This window comes from Oryzias melastigma, linkage group LG22 (assembly GCF_002922805.2).
Source record: "Oryzias melastigma strain HK-1 linkage group LG22, ASM292280v2, whole genome shotgun sequence".
NCBI lineage: Eukaryota > Metazoa > Chordata > Actinopteri > Beloniformes > Adrianichthyidae > Oryzias > Oryzias melastigma.
In genome coordinates this window covers 335,047-353,924 of record NC_050533.1, presented here as the reverse complement: position 1 = coordinate 353,924, position 18,878 = coordinate 335,047, and the positions used below count along the sequence as shown (strand labels likewise).

Below are 18,878 nucleotides of genomic sequence, written 5' to 3'. Positions count from 1 at the left end.
TGATTCAGATGGAGCACTACTGAAGGCCTAGGTGTGAAATGCACGGCCCGCCACTGCTTGAACCAGAAGATGAGCAGAAGAGCCTGAACACAAACAAATTATTACCACTCCACCTCCATGCTTTAGAATGGACCCATCAACTCATTCTTCATGAAATATCTCTGCTTGTTTGCATTCAGCTCCTTACAAAAAACGTTGACAAACACTTTCTTAAAAGTTCCATAGTTGGTTGAAGGTAATTCTGTAAAAATAACTTTTAGAGTTGAAAGAAAAAGAGAAAAATCGTCACTGACTGAAGCCGCTGGCGTCTCAGATGTAACATCCACTTCGGCATAAAGTCTCTGGGAATCTCGCTAACCTTAAATGTTTTACACATGTAGTTTTTAAAATCTGTTTAACCCTTTGACACCTGAGGCATTGTTGGTGACGCTTAAACACAAAATCTTTAATAAAATGGAAGTTTTAAACCGTTCAACGAGAAGCTTTTGTCCTTCAGAATCTGCTGAAATGATCTGAACGGTTGAAAAGTTACAGTAAATCAAAGAACATAAATACTGTTTGAGTCTAATGATTTTACATTTGAGGCTTTTTATGACACATTCTGTGAAAACAGTAAACAAAACATTTTCACTTCAACAGAAAAGTGAATCCGATCAGTTTATTAAAATGTGCAGAACATCCCAGCAGTCACCAAACACTCTGAGGCCGAGCCAGAGTGTTCACAGCACAATAAGTTAAGAAGTGAGGCAGTGGTTTATCCATTTGTCTTCAAGTCATCCGAACTCTGAGCTGCTGATCTGAGAGGGTTCACAGGCTGCAGGTTCACACCCTGTAGAAGCTTCATCAGGACGTCGAAACATCCAGAACATAAACGCTCAGGATTCTGCCTTCAGTCCATCTCAGGAGATCAAACAAAATCCATTGAATTTAAGAAAAAAAATGAAATGGGAATTAAAACAGAGCTGAAGCATCAGCTGTAAAAACATGATGGAAATCATTTCCTCTTCCTACAATGTTTACCTTCCAGCCCTTTGGATTCCTCTCAGTGTCATAGAACTTTACATTAACGACAAATTCCAGAACAATCTGGACAGAATTTAACCCTAAAAACATCTGAACTCAGAGTCCAGGGCTCCTCCCATCAGAACAGAGACGTTTCACCGAGAACTTTGATCTGAGCTCGTCTCAGAGCTGAAGATTCAGCTGATATAAGAACATGAAGGCATGCGTCAGGGAGGCGGAGTCTGGGAGGAGAAAATGGGTGGAGTCTCTACAGTCTAACAGGAGAAGATGGGCGGAGTCTCTACAGTCTAACAGGAGAAGATGGGCAAAGCCTGTATAGTCTGAGAGGAGAAGATGGGCGGAGCCTCTATAGTACAAGAGGAGAAGATGGGCGGAGCCTCTATAGTACTAGAGGAGAAGATGGGCGGAGTCTCTACAGTCTAACAGGAGAAGATGGGCGGAGCCTCTATAGTACAAGAGGAGAAGATGGGCGGAGCCTCTATAGTACTAGAGGAGAAGATGGGCGGAGTCTGTACAGTCTGAGAGGAAAAAATGGACGGAGCCTCTACAATCTAACAGGAGAAGATGGGCGGAGCCTCTACTGTCTGAGAGGAGAAGATGGGCGGAGCCTCTACAGTCTGGGAAGATAAGATCGGCGGAGCGTCTACAGCCTGAGAGGAGAAGATGGGCGGAGCCTCTATAGTCTGAGAGGAGAAGATGGGCGGAGCCTCTACTGTCTGAGAGGAGAAGATGGGTGGAGCCTCTGTAGTCTCAGAGGAGAAGATGGGCGGAGCCTCTATAGTCTGAGAAGAGAAGATGGGCAGAGTCTCTATAGCCTGAGCGGAGAAGATGGGCGGAGCCTCCATAGTCTGAGAGGAGAATATAGGCAGAGCCTCTACAATCTAACAGGAGAAGATGGGCGGAGCCTCTACTGTCTGAGAGGAGAAGATGGGCGGAGCCTCTACAGTCTGGGAAGAGAAGATGGGCGGAGCCTCTACAGCCTGAGAGGAGAAGATGGGCGGAGCCTCTATAGTCTGAGAGGAGAAGATGGGCGGAGCCTCTACTGTCTGAGAGGAGAAGATGGGTGGAGCCTCTGAAGTCTGAGAGGAGAAGATGGGCGGAGCCTCTATAGTCTGAGAAGAGAAGATGGGCGGAGTCTCTATAGCCTGAGCGGAGAAGATGGGCGGAGCCTCTATAGTCTGAGAGGAGAAGATGGGCGGAGTCTCTATAGCCTGAGAGGAGAAGATGGGCGGAGCCTCTATAGTCTGAGAGGAGAAGATGGGCGGAGCCTCTATAGTCTGGGAAGAGAAGATGGGCGGAGTCTCTTTAGTCTAAGAGGAGAAGATGGGCGGAGCCTCTACAGTCTGAGAGTAGAAGATGGGCGGAGCCTCTACAGTCTAACAGGAGAAGATGGGCGGAGCCTCTACAGTCTGAGAGGAGAAGATGGGCGGAGCCTCTCATGTCTGAGAGGAGAAGATGGGCGGAGCCTCTACAGTCTGAGAGTAGAAGATGGGCGGAGCCTCTCTAGTCTGAGAGGAGAAGATGGGCGGAGCCTCTATAATTTAACAGGAGAAGATGGGCGGAGCCTCTCTAGTCTGAGAGCGACTGAACACCACCTCAGAACATGAAGAGATTCACAGAAACCAGAGGAGTCTCTGTGCGTCAGGGACAGGACGGCCGTTCTACACAGCTGCAGGAATCGAACGGCTGCATCCAGACCTTCTGTCCTCTCCTCCAATCTGATCTTCACTCTATAACTGTAGAAGAATCTAAAGTTCTGGTCGTCCTGGACCCTGACCCCCCCTCATGGAGGCGGAGCAGTCCGGGTGTCTCACAGCAGCGTGGGGCCATTGGTGGTGGAGAAGAGTCGGCCCTCTCCCTCCCATTGGCTGAGAGGCTGGTGGGGGGCGGGCGAGGCGCTGAGGTTCACCTGGTTGATGTAGCTGGCCATGAGCAGAGTCAGCTCCAGAACCTGAGGGCAGAAGGAGAGCGCGTGAGTCTGCAGCAGAACCGCCTTCAGGTCTGAGCTCCTCTCTGCCAGCTTTGTTCTGCTGGACCGGGTCTTCTTGATGGGCCTCTGGGTTCTGCAGGTGTGAACGCTCACCTGGACTCTGGTCCTGGTGAGAACGAGCATCTGTGTGCTGCACATGAACTCTGGTACGGTTTATTTCAGTGTGAGTGCAGGAGGAGAGACTGAAACGTGAGCAACGCCGATCAAAAAAGCAGAATCAGCTGATTCACGTTAATCACATGACCCAGCGGTCTGTGGCCTGAGCTCCAGAACCACGTCTGGTTCTTCTACCTCCATTGTGGCTCTCTTGTTAAACAAAAATACAAAGTAACTGTGAGGTAAAGTTAAACAAACGTAACACCCTGCGAGGCTCCAACGCACAGCAGCCATCATGGGTTGATAGTCAAGAACTAAATACTGGGACAAATTCCAGAGTTTTAAATGTTCCTCATGGTTAAGAAAATACCATTATTTAGCTCTGTTTTAATTTGAAAAAGTTAGATTTATGAATTTCTGGCTAAGAAACACCACACAGGTTAAAAAATAAAATGTTTCTGTTTTCCATTGGGACCTAGCAGTAGATCTGCTCCATGGAGACGATCCTATGTGACACAGGAAGTCTCTTATTTTGAAATCAAGTCTTGTAAACCTAAAGCGATCTAAAGCCTAAAGTTATAAACTGTTTCAGATTTGGGAAAAAAATATTTTCTCATAAAATTTGTTTTATTAATGCCCCAAAAATTATTTTGTTTATTTTTGCATAAAAATAACAATAAGATAAATACAAAGTCTTATTTTGTAGAGGATGTGTGGCTCCTTCTGGGTTGTGGTCAGTGAGAAATCGACCTGAAGGCCTGTTTGAGGTCGCAGACCGCTGCTATAAACGATCAAAGCTTGATCCAAGATTGTGTTACTCAGGTGTTGTTAAAGGGTTAACGCCCTCAGCTCCGCCCCCCGCTGCTGACTCAGAGCCTTTGGTACGACCCAGCAATGGATTTTAACCCGCGACCTCCCGGTCTGTCCGGTGCTCAGGTGTCAGAAACCAGGTGACTGAAGGGTGGAAGACATTCGAGTCCGAGGAGCTAAACGCTGGACGTTGGTCCAGAGAAGACCCACAGAGAAATGATGGACTTGGAGTTCTTCTCCGAAGAACCTGCTGCTTCAGCGAAGCTGTGTAACAATAACTACTCCTAATCTAACGGAGTTCCACAGGGCTCCCTTCTCTGCCCTCTTTAGTTCATGTTTCTCTTTGTTCTGCTGGTTCTAAAGTTTTAAATAAATGAAACCTGATTGTTGAAACTATGAAGCAGAGCAAAGGTTGCTGGTTTAAAACTGGGTTGGGGTAGAGGTGGGGGTGGGGGTGTCCCACCTTCGGTTTAGGCATCGCGAAGACGAGCTTCTCAGCAATCTTCTTCCCCCCTCCAGGCTCCGCCCGCTGAGTCGTGACCACCATGAAGTCATCCCGACAGCCCCCGAAGGTGATCACTGACAGGTAGGAGTATGAGGCCAGGGTGTGCTGGGGGTCAGAGGGCGGGGCAGAAGGTTTAACAGGTGAAGCGGTCCGGTCCAGTTTGACTCTGAGGTCCGAACGCTGCTGTTCACTTACCATGGCGCCGTCCAGCACACAGAACCCGTCCTCCCCCACCGCCAGCCACACCTGGCTCTGCTGGAACGGGGAGGGGGGCGAAGGCTGTGGGGGAGGAAACACATTAACTGATGCGTCCTCCTGCTGCGCCGCTCGCAAGAAATCACAACAAAATGTTATTGTTCAGTCGGGGGGGGGGGGCACCTTCGCACTGAAGAGTTTGGCCCCAAACAGCGGCCACTTCCTCGCCACCGTCAGGTAGATGCGGACGCACTCGGAGGCGCTGCAGCCGCGCAGCGTCGACCACCTGACCGCCAGACACTCCGACAGCTCACTGGGGGGGGCAGAGGATCTTTCAGCGTCAAGTTTGAAGAGTTCATGTTCCTCCTCCAGAGAGGGGCGGGGGAGGGGGGTCAGGTGTGCGCCTCACCTGAGCTGCTCCGCGCTGCAGTCCTGCCGATAGGCTTTGGGGTAGAAACGCTCCAGAGCCTGCAGAAGGAGCAGCCGAGGTCGGGGAGAACCGCAGGGGGCGGAGCCACCTGGACGCTCCAAGTCCCCATGTTCAACCTGCAGGAGGGGGAGGGGTTATAAACCTGCACAGAAAGCACCTTCACCTCGGAACAAGACGAGTGGTTGAAGGTCTTTCACTCTTTTAGTGAGTCTCTCTCTTTGTTCTCCAGCTGTCCGGTAAGATTGGCGGTATCATGATGTGGGCCAGCATGCAGCAGACGCTCAGAGAAGACTGAACTCTGACCTTTGCCATCAGCGCCGCCACCTCCAGAGCCAGCTCTTTGTTGACGGGGAAGCAGCCCTGCTGCACGTCTGCATTCACCTGGTAGGCCAGCAGGAGGCGCTCTCGCTCCGTCTCCCCCTTCACCTGCGACCTGAGGAACAGCCTGCACATGCGCAGACACGTCTCTATCTGCTCAGATGTCTGTGGCTGCATCTCCTCCATTCAAACTGTACCTCTTTTTGTAGGTCAGTCGGACGATCCGCGTGCCTTCATTTTTCCCAGGATGCATCTCTTTCAGAGCCTGCTCCCACTTGGAAATGACGTCACAGATCTGAGACAAAAGATCAAAGTCTGTTTCAGCGCGGGTTCAGACGGTGATCCTGCAGCTCCCTCTGCAGGACGACCAGCACCTTGTCCGTCGGCTGCAGGCAGTGCTCCAGGTCCTTCCCGGACGGGTCGTCGGTGACGAGGGCGAAGCCCGTCAGCTGTGGCTTCCTCATGGCGATGCGCTGGTTCAGAGTGTTGAGGAACTCCTCCACGATGGTCGATCCGTCAAAGCCCACCACCTGCAGGAGCAGAGACGCCGCGCAGTCAGCTGCAGTCTGCAGCGAGAGACTGAACAGAGGCGGGGCTTAGGAACCGCTTGACTGGTTTGTGAGTCCTTGTAAAGCCGACAGTAATAACACTGTCCACCTTCAGAAACTTAGAAAAATAGATTTTTTTACATTAGTTTGTCTATGATTTCTATCATCTATCAACTGCAAAATGTTGAAACCTAAAACATTTAGAACATTTTCAAACATTTCTCCAAAAACTAACAGCATTTTCTGGACGTTTCTCTCATGTGATCAACTTATGGATTCAGAGAATCCAGAGAAATAAACATTTGGTTTTCTCCACATATTTATGTCCAATAATTTAATAATAAAACCTGCAAAGATGTTATTTAGAGGAGCTTCTAAAGTTTGCAGCTGTTTGCCACTCAGACATCTCAGCGACGTCCAGCAGGACCAGAATGAACCTCGTCAGGAGGCTGTCTGCTTCTGCAGCCTCCCGCAGCCGTCTGCAGCCGTCTGCAGCCTCCCGCAGCCGTCTGCTTTACCTGGTACGTGTTGTTCATGAAGTGGACAGGGATGCTGAACGGCAGGGAGTGGTGGTACGGGTTCCTCAGCAGGATGGAGATGATCTCCATGCGTGACGGCCGGGCTTCCCGCTCGCCGTTCTGCAGCGTCCGCTCCAGAGACCGCTGGCAGTAAATGGCGTACTTCCCCACCTCGGTCCTGCAGCAAATCCAAAACGTTTGTTAGAGTTTCACAGAGGAACATCTGCATGTCGTACAGAGCCGGACCAATGAGGCAGAAGAAGAACAGAAAGACGGGAAACGCGTCTTTAGCAAAAACAATGAATGTGCAGAAACATCTGGAGGCAGAATCCGTTTGTTCACTCTTCAGTTCTTCAGAACAGTCCGACTGCAGACGCTCCGTCTCAGACATTACATCAACTTCTCCACTAAAACTCCTGGAGTTAGCTCCGCCCATCACAACAGTCTTCAGTAAGGACGGAGAGGGCTGAGAGATCCGTTCAAGACTCGCAGAATCCCTCAGGGCCCGTGCTGCTGGAGCCTATCCCAGTGACTGTGGGTTGAAGGCGTGTCCTCCGTCTGCAGCCCCACTCTCACATGAACTCTATTCATTCATTTAGAATCATCAGTGAATCTGTTTGTGGAGGAAGTTGGTGAAAAGCAGGACGACGTCAAACTCACACCACAGCCCTCTCACTGTGAGAGTGCTAACCACTACACCACAGCCCAGGAGGTGAGGACTTCTGAACCAGCCTCCAGCGTTTCTCAGGGAACATTTATATGGACTAAAAACACAAATGGCCGTGTTCAAACTTCACATGAATCCATTCATCTGCGTCTTCATGTGTTTCATAAAGTCCATCGTAGACATGGGAGGAGTTTGTGCACAGCTCTGTTACCTGTGTCGAGCTCACCTGGTGTCGGCGTTGTGCTGCAGGTACTGCCTCAGGTACCAGAGGAAGTGCTGCTGCGGCAGGAACAGCGCCGCGCACAGCGACAGCAGCTGCCAGCACTGCAGGGAGACACACGGGAGTTGGCTGCAGGTCGGCGCGTCCGCTCAGGACTCGGCGGCGCGGCTCACCTGCGTAAGCGAATGGTTGTGCGGCGTCCGGCAGTTGGTCTGCTTGATCAGCTGGCAATACATCTCGTTCTGCAGCTCCGGGTGGGTCAGGCACACCTGCAGGGCGCTCTGGGCCAGCGAGGTGTGGTAGTCCACCGACGGAGACTCCACCAGGACGTTGATGAAGAGCTGACACGACTGCAAGCAGAGACACGTGACGCTACGGCTGCACAACGACCAGCAGGGGGAGCCCAAGAGGACGCAGCACTCAGATAGTGCTCAGATTATGGTCAGATTGTGGTCAGATTATGGTCAGATTATGGTCAAATTGTGGTCAGATTGTGGTCATATTATGGTCAGATTATGGTCGGATTGTGGTCAGATTGTGGTCAGATTATGGTCAGATTGTGGTCAAATTGTGGTCAGATTATGGTCAGATTGTGGTCATATTATGGTCAGATTATGGTCAGATTATGGTCGGATTGTGGTCAGATTGTGGTCAGATTATGGTCATATTGTGGTCATATTATGGTCAGATTATGGTCAGATTGTGGTCAGATTGTGGTCAAATTGTGGTCAGATTATGGTCAGATTGTGGTCAAATTGTGGTCAGATTGTGGTCAGATTATGGCCAGATTGTGGTCAGATTATGGTCAGATTGTGGTCAGATTATGGCCAGATTGTGGTCATATTATGGTCAGATTGTGGTCAGATTGTGGTCATATTATGGTCATATTATGGCCAGATGTGGTCATATTATGGTCAGATTGTGGTCAGATTGTGGTCATATTATGGTCAGATTGTGGTCAGATTATGGCCAGATTGTGGTCATATTATGGCCAGATTGTGGTCAGATTATGGTCATATTATGGTCATATTATGGCCAGATGTGGTCATATTATGGTCAGATTGTGGTCAGATTGTGGTCATATTATGGTCAGATTGTGGTCAGATTATGGCCAGATTGTGGTCATATTATGGCCAGATTGTGGTCAGATTATGGTCATATTATGGTCATATTATGGCCAGATGTGGTCATATTATGGTCAGATTGTGGTCAGATTGTGGTCATATTATGGTCAGATTGTGGTCAGATTATGGCCAGATTGTGGTCATATTATGGCCAGATTGTGGTCAGATTATGGTCATATTATGGTCAGATTATGGTCGGATTGTGGTCAGATTGTGGTCAGATTATGGTCAGATTGTGGTCAGATTATGGTCAGATTATGGTCAGATTATGGTCAGATTGTGGTCAGATTGTGGTCAGATTATGGTCAGATTGTGGTCAGATTATGGTCAGATTGTGGTCAAATTGTGGTCAGATTGTGGTCAGATTATGGCCAGATTGTGGTCATATTATGGTCAGATTGTGGTCAGATTGTGGTCATATTATGGTCATATTATGGCCAGATTGTGGTCATATTATGGTCAGATTATGGTCAGATTGTGGTCAGATTGTGGTCAGATTGTGGTCAGATTGTGGTCAGATTGTGGTCAGATTATGGTCAGATTATGGTCGGATTGTGGTCAGATTGTGGTCAGATTGTGGTCAGATTGTGGTCAGATTATGGTCAGATTGTGGTCAGATTATGGCCAGATTGTGGTCATTCATTCAGGTTTCTATGACCATCAGGATACGAACGAGCCGATCCAATCTGACCCCAGCCAGCAAAGCCAAGTGGGCTCATATGGTTTCAAAGTGGCCCAAATGGGTCAGTCTGCAGTTTCTGTGGTGACCTCACCTGTGTTTGCCCACATTAGCTTAAGTGGACACTCAGTGTGTTAGCTCACTACGCTAGCCAGCTGCCCAGTGGGAAGTGTAGCTCGTTAGCATTGCTATGCTGTCCAGCAGGAGGCTGGCTAGCGTAGCCTAAGCTAACACAGGGGGGGGGGCACATTTTATGCCCACGTTTATTTATATGACCCACTTGGCCGGCTGGAGTTTGTGTGTGGTGGTAGAGGAGTGGGGGGGGGTTCTTCAACAACCTGATCTCCGCCAAAGGAAACCTGTCGTCATGGAAACGAGTCCTATGGGACTCAACACCCAACAAACTAAATCATTTTTCTTAGTTTTTTCCATCAGTTTTGAGTTGCAGCTTTAAGGATAGAAATGCTTTTTTCTTTGTGGTTTAACACTAAAAACGGCGGCGGCTGTTCAGCAGAAACATCCTGGTTTTAACCACATGATGCTGTAAATAAATACTGAAGACAGTTTTATAAAAAGTAAACTAAACACAAAGAATATTTAGCAGTGTTATTATTTATCTTTTTAATTAATGTGGATTAATGTTGTGTCACAGGAAGATTTCCTAATGCATTTATTTTCTTTGAAAGATGAAACTTTCTATTCGCTTCCTAAGATTTTCACTTCCTGTGAAGTCACAGCAAAGGAGGAAGGAGGAAGGAGGAAGGAGGAAGGAGGAAGGGGGAAGGATGAAGGAGGAAGGAGAAAGGAGGAAGGGGGAAGGAGGAAGGAGGAAGGATGAAGGAGGAAGGAGAAAGGATGAAGGAGGAAGGAGGCGCACCTTAAAGAGCTTGAGGGCTTCGGTCTGCAGCGCCTCTGACGGCAGCGTGGTGAGCGGCGAGCGCAGGCCGTCCTTACAGAAGCTGAGGGCGTCGCTCCTCCATAGCGCCGAGTCTGAGGAGAGAAGGGAGCGCATGAGAGCGTGCACGAGGAGGAGGAGGATGGTAATCTTCATCCCGATGAAGGAAAAACATCTAAACTTTACAGCGTTTGCATAAACAAACATGGCGGATTCATAAAGTGAAGTTTAAATTAAAGTCCCACTATTTGTCAAACACCTTGATGTGTGAAATTTGTTCTCCACATTTGACCCCTCCCCTGGGGGAGTGGTGAGCTGCAGACACAGCCGCGCTCGGGAACCATCTGGTGGTTCAACCCCCCAGTCCAAGTCCTTAGTGCTGAGTGTCAAGCAGGGAGGCACTGGGTCCCATTTTTAGAGTCTTTGGTCTGGCCGGGATTTGAACCCACAACCTTCCAACCTCAGGGCGGACACTCTACCACAAGGCCACTGAGTTGGTATAACAGAGATTCATCCAATCAGACGCAGAACATTAAACTAAACTTCACTGATAATCTGTCAACATACATTTGTTTCAGTAAAACATTTAGAGTTTTCATGTATCGACTTTAAACCCTAAAACTCTTAAACCCAAAACCATCTCCAGGGAACGGATCAGATCTTAAATCCTCAGACTCGTTCCAGTCCAGGTCTCTCACCCGGGTCTCCGTCTGCGTCCAGCAGCTTCCCGATGAGCCGCTCCGACTCGGTTCCCACCCGCAGGTCGGCGCTGCAGCTGGCGGCCACGGTCAGGTGGTACAGCCAAGCGTCCTTCTCCTGCTTGGTCCCGATCAGCAGGTAGGTGGGGCTCTGCTCTCTGGGCTGGACCACCAGGGTGCAGTGGGAGGACAGGAAGCCCCGCCCACCCACCTCGTAGTCCTCGTCCGAATCGCAGGAGCGGTCCACCTCCTGCACCGACGCCTCCGCTACCTGCAGCTGACCCAGCGGCGGCTGGGGGGAGCAGGAAACGGCGTGATGCATCTGCAGAAGATCCTCTAGCCCCGCCCCCTGACCCTTGACCTCAGAAAAGAAGAGAACCTTGTCTTCCTGGTTTCGATAGTAGAAGAACACTTTTCCCACCAAACAACACCAGAGCAGCTTGGAGTGTCCATGTTTGACCTGAGGAGGACAGAGCAGAAGGTTAGGGTCCATCTGCTCCTGCAGGAGGACGCCACCTCCTCAGGAGGAGGTCCATCTGCTCCTGCAGGAGGACGCCACCTCCTCAGGAGGAGGTCCATCTGCTCCTGCAGGAGGACGCCACCACCTCAGGAGGAGGTCCATCTGCTCCTGCAGGAGGACGCCACCACCTCAGGAGGAGGTCCATCTGCTCCTGCAGGAGGACGCCACCTCCTCAGTAGGAGGTCCATCTGCTCCTCCAGGAGGACGCCACCTCCTCAGGAGGAGGTCCATCTGCTCCTGCAGGAGGACGCCACCTCCTCAGGAGGAGGTCCATCTGCTCCTGCAGGAGGACGCCACCAGCTTGAACCTAACTACACACAGGAATCACTTATTACACACAGACCACATTTACGCACCAACGTGAGGTGAGACTCTTTTCACGTCTCCAACATTCATCCGTGAGTGATGCGTTCAAATGCTGCTAGAATGCTGGGTCATCAGAATGTTGAACTTATATTGTGAATAATATCTGGTGAAATTAGACATTTTTTTACTTTTGTAAACAGATAATTTAGAAAATTAATATGAAAAAGTCTAAATGTACATTTTTTAAACACTCAGTACTAAAGTTTCTCACCGCTCCCTCGCGGCTGCAGGTTCCCTCCCAGCACATTTGAGGAGTTCCTCGTCACGGTGACGGCCGCGGCGTGAGGTCCTCCACACCCAGAGAGCAGACAGAGTTGATCAACCCCACGTCCTGCTCCGCTCTTTGGGTGTGGAAGCAGAGCCGACCCTTCGATTGCCCCAGAGATCCGGGGATAGAGCTGATCACTCATCGCAGAACCCCTCCCCCTTATACGATAGCAGACAGCGCCAGCTCCTCCTCCACACCCAGTGGACGGAGCGGGACGTAGAGCCGATCGACTCTGTCCGCTCTCTGGGTGTGGAGGACCTCAAAACTCCTGCTTGCAGAAGACGCTGCAGGGAAAGTACAACTGCAAAAGAGCGACGAGAATAGAGAGACTTTGGTGTTGAGTGTTTAGAAAATGAATATTTAGCCTTTTTCTTATGAATTATATCTGTTTAAGAAAGAGGGAGAAGGTCAAATTTCACCAGATATTATTCACAATCTAAGTTCAAAGAGGCTGAAAAGAAAACTCTGATGACCCAGCATTCTAGCAGCATTTAAACGCATCACTGACGGACAAATCTCACATTTGTGCATAAATGTGGTTTTGTGTGTAAAACAAGAGATTTGTGTTTAGTTACTGTCTAGCTGTTGTAACTTTAATTTTTTCATGTTTAAATTATATTTTTTTGTTTCATGATTTTTGTACATGTGATTCATAAATGCAAAAGCAAGAATTCACACACGATTCAGTGTGAGTCTATTTTCTCTCCATAGTCGTGCGGCTTCAGCACAGAGATCCTTCCTCTAGCTCCTCCATGGAGATCCTTCCTCTAGCTCCTCCATGGAGATCCTTCCTGTAACTCCTCCATGGAGATCCTTCCTCTAGCTCCTCCATGGAGATCCTCCCTCTAACTCCTCCATGGAGATCCTCCCTCTAGCTCCTCCATGGAGATCCTCTCTCTAGCTCCTCCATGGAGATCCTTCCTGTAACTCCTCCATGGAGATCCTCCCTCTAACTCCTCCATGGAGATCCTCCCCCCACCAGCGACCCAAAGACGACCCGAACCAGAAGAACTTCCTCTGTTCTGCTGCACTCAGAGACTCAGCCGAACCCACAGGGGCATAAGCCTTCAAATAAACAATGACCTCTGACCTTTGTGAGCCATCCTCTCATCGTGGGCTTCACCCTGGTCTCCATGGAAACTGGGCTGCTGGCCTGGACCTTCAGAATGTTCTGTAGAACCCGAATCCACTCCTCCAGGATGTTGGGCGAGTCGGCGGTCAGAAAGTAGCTCCTCTTTTCTGTGATCAGCTGAGACAGAAGACAGAACTGAAGGAGAAACACCAGAACCAGAACCAGTCAGGCAGCGTGGTCCGGACAGGACACATGAGGATCCGGACCAGAGGAACCAGACGGTCCTTCCAGCCGGTCTACCGGGTCTTCTGATGAGCAGCAGGGACAAACTCAAACCGGGCTTTCCTAAAGCCGTCTGCAACGTGGTCCGGTTCCCGCTCAGCCTCTAAAGTCTGGCCCCGCCCCTCACCTGAAAGGTCTGCGCTCCCTCGCCGCGAACCAAACCGCAGGAAGAGTTCAACTCGATCTGACCCTGAGGCTTCCGGATCATGTCGCTCTGAAAACACAGAACACGTCAGTCGTTAGAGGAAACGCCGACCAAAAGGCGGAAGTGGGAGGAGCCACACACTCAGGCTTAACACCCCGCCTCCTTCAGCGCTCGCTCCTCACCGGAGACTTGTAGTAGAGGATCTCTCCGTTCCTGAGGATGAACCAGCGGCGCTTCCAGGCCTTCACCTGGCTGCCCATCTTCAGCAGGTAACCAGACTTCTCCAAAGCCTCCTGCAGAAACCAAACAGAATGACTCCCTCCTCCGGTCAGAACCTCCCAAACCGCTCAGGGCGTCACTCACAGGGCCCACGCTCTCGCAGGAGTACGAGGAGGTGCGCTGCACCTTCTGCTCCGGCTCAGAGTGGTCGCTGTCCAGCGAGCAGGCGTCCGGAGGAATGGCGTAGTCGCTCTCGGAGCTGATGGAGGACATGGACACGCCTGTGGCACAGAGGGCTTCATGAAGCAGTCAGACCCCAGAGAGGTCATGAGGGGCGGAGCCAATGAGGTCAAAGGTTAAAGTATTTCTCTGAGGAATGCCCCCCCCACGTGTCCACAGAGTGGAGCTAAAGGTGATGCAGGCGTGAGAGGAAGACCTTCATGAGGCCTTCACTGGTTCAGGACTCGCCTCTCTTGACGGCGCGGGGGCTCCCGGGAACGCTGCCTCTCCTGTCCGGACTCAGAATGGAGGTGCGGGAACTGGCCAGCGAGCTGCTGTCGTCCTCTGAGCCGGACTCGTCGTCGGGCAGAGGCGTGCTGCTGATCTGCGTGGCTTTCTGAAACAAACGCCAGCAATCAAACACGGCGCCGTCTCGCCAGAACGGAGGCTGGGGACCAGACTGACCCCTTTCAGCGTGGTGTAGACCGGAACCTTGATGTTCTTGTAAACCAGCGGGGTGGGAGGAGCCACCGCCGGGCACAGGAGGACGCTGGAACCTGCGACACAGACATTCATGAACAGGGAAACCTCCAATACAGCAGTATGACAGCTTCAATGTGGATCATCGTGCTGACCCCAGCAACAACTGCAGACCGGCTGCAGGTTCTGGGCAGACCGGCTGCAGGTTCTGGGCAGACCGGCTGCAGGTTCTGCGCAGACGGACTCCTGGCTTTGAGCAGACTGCCTGCAGCTTTCAGTCCTGAACAAAATCCATCAGTAGAATTCTGAATCCAGAATAAGGATACATCAAGAGTGGCTGCAGATGTGACCTCTGTGACCTTCAGGCTGAAGTCTGTTGGACCTGAATCCAGACCTTCAGGCTGAAGTTGGACGATCGCATGTTTGACCCAAACGGTCATAAAAAGAACAGAATCAAGCTGGACGATCTGTGAACGTTTGATCCAAAGAAAATTTGCGTTTGTAAAGTGAAACGTTTACTGAATGTAAAAGTCGTCTTGTTCACCTGAATCATGATCAGATGTTTGTCACACCTTAATTTAACTCAAACTTAGACGTGTTTGAAAGATGTTTTCAGCTGAATCTTTTCTGCTTTGATTGAAGATCTTTTTGTGAAAATCTAAAACAAACAGACTGAAATGTTCTGGATCTAAACGTTGACGTTCCTCTGACTGGATCAGGTCTGGAAGCAGACCCCCCCCCCCTCCCTCCCCATTATCCTGGGAGGCATTCAGAGGAAGAGGGAGGGGCTCCCACCTGCACAGGTGTGCAGAGCCTCTGGGCAGAGAGAGGAAGTGACATCAGACCCACCATGACAGACACCCCACCCCACCCCCAGCTGACACCATCCAGGCTCAGCGCAGAGAACAAGCCCATACATGAGAGGCGGGGTTTCGCGGCTCTCACCTCGTCCTGGCCCCGCCTCTGAAACCCTCATTCCCGACTTGGCGACCGCGTAGATCCGACTCTCCTGCAAGACAAGCCGAGATTTCTGTTGTAAACGTTGGTGTCCTGAAGCCGGAAACAGGACGGTACGATCGGGTATTGAACCTGCGGCTCGTACCCAGGATGGGAAGCGGTGCAGAGGCGGAGTCGGGGGCTTCAGAACCTCTGGATCCACCTTCTCCAGGTCTCCTGACGCCGCCACACAGGACCCCCCCTCCTGAGGCAGGACCTCGGACTGGGGCCCCCCCGCCCCTCCCTCCGGGCTGGCGGGGGGCTCGTCATCAATGTCGGTCTCTTCCACCAGCTGAGAGAAGAGGGCGGGGCCTATGCTCTTCAGGGTGGAGGAGGCGGAGGACGGCGTCGTCATGACGACGTCCTGGCTGAAGAGGGGGAGGCGGTCCAGGCCGGGCTGCGGCTGGCTGCGGTGCTTCCTCACCAGCTGGAGGCTGTCTCTGGGCGTGAGTGGCGTCCGCACTTTGGGCAGCGTCATGCTGGCGCCCGGGGGCGGGGCCTGGGGCGGGAAGAGGCCAGGAAAGGGGTTCTTGTTGGAGGGGGAGCGGGACAAAAGCGGACTTTTGGGCGTGACTCTGGGGGTGGAGTCTGAACTCGGTGCGTTAGCCGTCTCGTACGCAGAGGAGGAAGATGAGGAGGAGGAGGAGTGGAGGTACTGAGAGCGGAACTTCCTGCTGAGCTCATCCGAGGAGGTGTCTCGGTCCAGGTTCTCCACCGGGTTCTCAGGGCTCTGCTGGAGCTCCGGTCCACTGTTGGGAACATCTCTTCCATGAAGCAGAGGAACATGGAGGCGGACCAGTTCTGGAGCTGGATCTGAGGACACAAGCACTGGGGCTGGTATCGTTATAATTTACAGAAACGATTCGATTCTTTCGATTCAGTTAAATTTGAAGATTACAAATTTATACACATTTGTTTAGAAATACATTAATAATCTACCATACAATTTGAATATATTGATATTAATCTGATCACATCCTGTAAATGTATCAGTGAAATAATGAGATTGTTAATATCATCCAGAGTTACATGGATTCTCTAAAGGAGAAGTTCTAACTAAAATGTTCAGATCATTAACATTGGAAACATTGTTTCAGTTTGACCACTAGGTGGCGATCACGCTATAGAAGTACACCTTATGCCAGAAGAAGACAATGGTATGAGGGAAAAAAACAAAGTTTTAGACCACAAATAGTCTCTTTAATTTAAAATTGTTAAAAGAGTTTGGAAAATTACTGCGTGTAAGTAAATAAAAATGTTCATTTAGTCAGAATGTGTTTTTGGTCAACTGAGCGTTAGCATTAGCATTAACTGTCCTATGGAAAATTCCATTGAACGTTAGCATCAACCTAGTGGACTTTAGCTTTGTCTCCTAAATCGATTTATATCTTTTGTGAATCAATTATTGATCTATGAAGATGAAATCGATTCAAATCGATTAATCAATTTTTTCAACCCAACTCTAACGAGCACAGAAGTCAGCTTCAGAGGTCAGAGGTCAGCTTCAGAGGTCAGAGGTCAGCTCCACCTCTCTGCTGATCTCAGGATCCTCCAGACTGCTAAACGCCTCCATCCTCCCGTCTCCGTATCACCCTCATTGAAGCCAGCTTACCTGTTGCCATGGTCCTGATGTCAGAGGTCGCCCCCCCGTCCTGAGTGGGTGGCGTGCTGCAGCAGCTGGAGGCCAGAGAAACATCCGTGGCTCCAGGAGATCCCGGATTCTCCAAAAGACCTGCAGAAAACAGACGTTTGACGTGCAGTTCAGGAAGCACCTCAAAGGTTGACGAGTAAGCAGTTTGTGTGATCAGACAGATCAGATCAGATCAAATCAGTCCCTCAGCAAACATCACTAAACCATGAGAGGGATTTCCCAGAAATCTGTTATGAGAGCACAGACCTTCAGGAACATGTCACAAAGGAGGTAGGAGTATGATGGTCGGGACAATTTTTTTCTGTAATTCACGTTATAAACTGACCAATCAGGTGCCTCAATAAAAGTAGGTGGAGCCAGCTGGCACCACCTCCAGCGATCAAAACACATGCACATGTAAACACGTGAACATGTGAACAAGAGAACACGTGAACATGTAAACATGTTCAGATGTGAATACGTGAACACGTGAAGATGTGAACATGTGAACATGTAAACATGTTCAGATGTGAACACGAGAACACGTGAACATGTAAATACGTGAACACGTGAACATGTGAACACGTGAAGATGTGAACACGAGAACACGTGAACATGTAAATACGTGAACATGTGAACATGTGAACACGTGAACATGTGAACATGTGAACATGTGAACACGTGAACACGTGAAGATGTGAATACGTGAACATGTGAACATGTGAACATGTGAACACGAGAACATGTGAACATGTTAACATGTAAACATGTGAACACGTGAACATGTAAATACGTGAACACGTGAACACGTGAACACGTGAACATGTTAACATGTAAACATGTGAACACGTGAACATGTAAATACGTGAACACGTGAACACGTGAACACGTGAACACGTGAACATGTTAACATGTAAACATGTGAACACGTGAACATGTGAACACGTGAACATGTGAACACAAGAACACGTGAACATGTGAACACGTGAACATGTGAACACAAGAACACGTGAACATGAAAACATGTAAACATGTTCCGATGTGAACACGTGAACATGTAAATACGTGAACATGTGAACATGTAAACATGTAAATACGTGAACATGTGAAAATGTTCAGATGTGAACATGTGAACACGTGAACATGTAAATACGTGAACATGTGAACATCTGAACATGTGAACATGTTCAGATGTGAACACGTGAACATTTAAACACGTGAACATATAAGCACGTAGACATGTAAACATGTAAGCACGTAAACACGTGAACATGTTCAGATGTGAACACGTGAACATATAAACACGTAGACATGTAAACATGTAAACACGTGAACATGTGAACACTTGAACATGTGAACACGTACACATGTGAACACGTACACATGTGAACACGTGAACATGTGAACACGTGAACATGTGAACACGTGCATCTGCACGCATGGATGTGGTCTTTGGAAAAGGCTGCAGTTTCCTGTTCGAGGAGAAGAATCGTTTCTTCTACAAGGTTCACGCTGGACTCACTCTGGAGTTTCTCCTGCAGCTCCAGGATCTGTTCGCTCTGCTTCAGATTCACCGTTTTCAGCTGCTGGTTCTCCTGCTCCATCTGCAGACAACCAGAACACATGACCGGATCAGCTGCCAGGAAGCACCGAAGACCCGGAGGTGCAGATGCTTTCCTGACTTCAGACATGAATGATTTCTGCATCACATTCTGAAGACAGAAATGGAGAATGGAAACACGTGAACAGGTGAACACGTGAACACGTGAACAGGTGAACATATGACCATGTAAACATGTGAACACGTGAACATATGACCATGTAAACATGTGAACAGGTAAACACGTGAACACATGCCCATGTAAACACGCGATCATGTCCTGATCCACACCACGTCTTCACCTCTTTAAGCTTCAAGGTGACCCAGTCTTTAATCTTTGCCGACTTCTCCTCAATGATTTTGGC

At 49.7% G+C, this 18,878-nt stretch overlaps 1 protein-coding gene across 1 annotated transcript in view; it reads right to left on the bottom strand.

The window, feature by feature from the left end:
* Nucleotides 1-644: 644 nt before the first annotated feature.
* The window catches only part of plekhh1 (pleckstrin homology domain containing, family H (with MyTH4 domain) member 1), a 31,926-nt gene continuing 13,692 nt past the window's right edge, over nucleotides 645-18,878 (bottom strand). Inside the window, exons 6-29 of the mRNA XM_036209860.1 lie at nucleotides 18,436-18,517; nucleotides 16,896-17,015; nucleotides 15,390-16,096; nucleotides 15,233-15,296; nucleotides 14,273-14,364; nucleotides 14,057-14,204; nucleotides 13,733-13,869; nucleotides 13,552-13,662; nucleotides 13,352-13,438; nucleotides 12,961-13,119; nucleotides 11,096-11,176; nucleotides 10,717-11,008; nucleotides 10,001-10,113; nucleotides 7,494-7,670; nucleotides 7,327-7,424; nucleotides 6,434-6,611; nucleotides 5,742-5,897; nucleotides 5,565-5,662; nucleotides 5,353-5,494; nucleotides 5,029-5,165; nucleotides 4,803-4,932; nucleotides 4,620-4,703; nucleotides 4,383-4,529; nucleotides 645-2,974 (exon numbers count right to left, since the gene is read on the bottom strand). Of these exons, the coding sequence (XP_036065753.1) occupies nucleotides 2,834-2,974; nucleotides 4,383-4,529; nucleotides 4,620-4,703; nucleotides 4,803-4,932; nucleotides 5,029-5,165; nucleotides 5,353-5,494; nucleotides 5,565-5,662; nucleotides 5,742-5,897; nucleotides 6,434-6,611; nucleotides 7,327-7,424; nucleotides 7,494-7,670; nucleotides 10,001-10,113; nucleotides 10,717-11,008; nucleotides 11,096-11,176; nucleotides 12,961-13,119; nucleotides 13,352-13,438; nucleotides 13,552-13,662; nucleotides 13,733-13,869; nucleotides 14,057-14,204; nucleotides 14,273-14,364; nucleotides 15,233-15,296; nucleotides 15,390-16,096; nucleotides 16,896-17,015; nucleotides 18,436-18,517 (3,681 nt within the window). The 3' untranslated portion in view covers nucleotides 645-2,833. The remainder of the gene's footprint in view (nucleotides 2,975-4,382; nucleotides 4,530-4,619; nucleotides 4,704-4,802; nucleotides 4,933-5,028; nucleotides 5,166-5,352; nucleotides 5,495-5,564; nucleotides 5,663-5,741; nucleotides 5,898-6,433; nucleotides 6,612-7,326; nucleotides 7,425-7,493; nucleotides 7,671-10,000; nucleotides 10,114-10,716; nucleotides 11,009-11,095; nucleotides 11,177-12,960; nucleotides 13,120-13,351; nucleotides 13,439-13,551; nucleotides 13,663-13,732; nucleotides 13,870-14,056; nucleotides 14,205-14,272; nucleotides 14,365-15,232; nucleotides 15,297-15,389; nucleotides 16,097-16,895; nucleotides 17,016-18,435; nucleotides 18,518-18,878) is intronic.